At 65.9% G+C, this 2,908-nt stretch overlaps 1 protein-coding gene across 1 annotated transcript; it reads right to left on the bottom strand.

Annotated features, from left to right (window-relative positions):
- Positions 1 to 238: 238 nt before the first annotated feature.
- On the bottom strand, positions 239 to 1,400 carry LOC134410517 (apelin receptor-like). Its single transcript, XM_063143813.1, has one exon. The coding sequence runs from the start codon at positions 1,295 to 1,297 to the stop codon at positions 245 to 247; it is 1,053 nt and encodes a 350-aa protein (XP_062999883.1). The 5' UTR covers positions 1,298 to 1,400; the 3' UTR covers positions 239 to 244.
- Positions 1,401 to 2,908: the final 1,508 nt, after the last annotated feature.

Here is a 2,908-nt window from a genome sequence, read left to right as displayed (position 1 = left end):
TGGCGGAGAGCCCCGAATGTCCGGCTGGGAGAGGCGAGGGGTGGGCCTGGGTCACCGGCACGTCGGGCGAGAAGTCCAAGTGCTGTGGAGGAGGAGGAGGAGGAGGAAGAGGAGCCCTGCGAAGGCCGCGCCGTCCGAAGTCCGAGCGCGCAGGTAGGCGCCGCCGCCGCCGCCTTGCTCTCCCCTTGGCGAGGCCCGAGGCCTTCCGCCGGGCCGGGCGCGCCTTCGCCTTCGCCTCGCCGCGTCACACCTTGGTGCCCAGCGAAGGCACCTCGGACTTCTGGGTCTGCCCGCTGAGGGTGGAGGAGACGGAGCCGGCCTGGGCGCGCCGCGCCTTGCGCACGCCCAGCAGCAGCAGGCACTGGGCGCGGAAGCGGCTGTCGAAGAAGGCGTAGAGGAAGGGGTTGAGGCAGCTGTTGATGTAGGCCAGGCAGGTGGCGTAGGGGTGCAGGCGCAGGATGAGGCCCAGCCAGGCGCAGGGCAGCCGCAGCAGGCCCACCCAGGCCAGCACGTAGGCGCTCTTGAGCACGTGGAAGGGCAGCCAGCAGGCCGCGAAGACGGCCACCAGCGTGGCGATGACGCGCAGCAGGCGCCGCCGCTGCCGGCCCTCCTCCTTGCGCGCGTGCTTCTGGAAGTGGCGGCTGACGGTGGCGCCGATGCAGCAGTAGCACAGCGTCATGAGCAGCAGCGGCAGCACGAAGCCCAGCGCCGTGGTGGCCAGGCTGAGCGCCGCCAGCCAGTAGCCCTCGGCCTCGGCGCTTGACGCCACGCCGCTGAAGTCCATGTCGCACTCGACGGCGGCGGCGGCGGCGGGCGCCTGGGCCTGGGCCTGGGCCGAGGCGTTGGCGCCGGGGGCGGGGGCGAGGGGCCCGCGGGGCCGCGTGTCGCGCAGCAGCAGCGCCGGCAGCGCCAGCAGCCCGGCCAGCAGCCAGACGGCGGCCAGCGCCAGCAGCGTGGAGGCGCGCGCGCGGGACGGGGCCCGGCCGGCCGAGCGCGGCAGCGCGTGCACGATGGCCAGGTAGCGCTCGAAGCTCAGGCAGCCCAGGCAGAAGGCCGAGGCGAACATGTTGAGCAGCACCAGGTAGCTGCTGAGCTTGCACAGCGCCGAGCCGAAGGGCCAGTGGAAGCGCAGCGCCGTGTAGGCCGCCCACAGCGGCAGCGTCACCACGAAGGCCAGGTCGGCCAGCGCCAGGTGGCCGATGTACGTGTCGGCCGAGCGGCGCTTGGCCGGCGCGCCGCGCCACACCGTGAAGATCACCAGCCCGTTGCCCGACAGGCCCAGCACGAACACCAGCATGTAGAGCACGGGCAGCAGCGAGAAGGACACCTCCCAGTCCGTCTCGGCCTCGTCCCACGCGCAGCCCGGCGCCCCGGCCGCGCCGCCGCCGCCGCTCCAGTTGCCCGAGCCCTCGTAGTCGTCGTCGTAGTAGTACTCGAGGGGCTGCGGGGCGCGCGCCATCGCCACCGCCACGGCGCCCGAGCTGTCGGCCACGCGCGTTCGACGGCAGCCGGGGCGCAGCCGAGCTCTTGCCGAGGGCCCCTCGCTGGGAGCGCTCTTAAAGAGGGGGGCCGCCCCTCGCCCGGCGGGCCGGTGGGCGGGGCGAGACCCTGGCTGGACGCGGACGGCCCCTCCCCTCCCGTCCAGGGGCGGGCGGGCGAGCGAGCAGGGGGCGCGGAGAGCCTTCGGAAGAGCAGGCGACCGCCGCGCCCAGTCAGGGATCCCGCGCCGGGCAGGCAAGCTTTCCAGCCGGGGCAGCTGGCCCTCTGTCTCTCCTGCAGACGGTTCATCACGCCCTCTCTGCACAAGCTATACCAGCCTTCCTCCATAAGTGTCCGGCTACAACTCCAGTTCGGATGCGAGTCGTGGCCCGACCCACCTGGAGGGCGCAGGGTTGGGGAAGGCTGCTGTATGGGCACCCCCCCCCCCCTTGGACTTGCCTCCTTGTATGCCGGTGATCCCCAGGCACTACCTCGCACCAGCTGCATACCCAGTGTCCCCTGCTCTGTCTTGCACAAGTCACTGAAAGGCTACAACCTGCTTTGTTGTGTGCGCGAGGTCCAACCAGGTTCCATCCCCAACTTCTCCAGATGTAAAATGGACCAGGTAGTAGACGCTGGAAGGAATTCCTCTCTGCCTGAGGCTCTGCAGCCGCCGCTACTCAAAGTAGGCTCGACGGTGTGCTGTTCTTGTTGGACACATGGTTTGAGAAGGCAGCGTCCGATATCCAACAGGGGGAGGCTTTTTTCCTTACCCTTTTTATTAGAATCCTAAGAGCCACCAAATGCAGCATGGCGCAAAAGATATACACCCAGGCCACAATCCTGTGCGCAGTGATCCGGGCACAAACCCCATGGAACTCTATGCAACTTACTCCAGAGTAGTCACGTAGAAGATTGCACTGTAAGAATGAAAAAAAAATACAGAGCCCAGCAACTTGTTTTGAGAACCAGAAGGAAACGGAGTTCGTCTAGGCAAACATTCACTCTTGGTTACTGCCTTCCTTCATTTCAATAGTGTGACTGGGGTGGGGTGATAATTTTGCAGTGCTCCTGAACAACTGGGAACTGGAAATCCTTGGTGATCTACTGCAAATCATCCCGAGATCTCCCAGCAGATCCCAACCCAGTCGGAACTCCAAAAGAACTATCCAAGGTGGTTCAGCACCTTGGATAGCTACCTTCAGAATTCCGACTGGTTCGAACTGAAGCTCAGAGCGGATTCACCGTGGCCCCACTGGCATCGGAGCCACCAGCCTCCACTGGCTTTTCCCAGCTAGGGGAAGCAGGCAGAGCCTGGGAAGGAAATCCTTGAATGATTCAGCCCTACTAACTTCGGAAGCTTGTGCGCCAGAGTAGGGTGACCAGATGAAAAGGAGGACAGGGCTCCTGTACCTTTAATGGTTGCATA

Source organism: Elgaria multicarinata, chromosome 18, assembly GCF_023053635.1.
Source record: "Elgaria multicarinata webbii isolate HBS135686 ecotype San Diego chromosome 18, rElgMul1.1.pri, whole genome shotgun sequence".
NCBI classification, from domain to species: Eukaryota; Metazoa; Chordata; class Lepidosauria; order Squamata; family Anguidae; genus Elgaria; species Elgaria multicarinata.
This window is presented reverse-complemented; position numbering and strand designations above follow the sequence as displayed.

Excerpts from the sequence above, each read along its gene's own strand:
- LOC134410517 (XM_063143813.1), bottom strand. The coding sequence starts at position 1,297 with ATGCTGGTGTTCGTGCTGGGCCTGTCGGGCAACGGGCTGGTGATCTTC.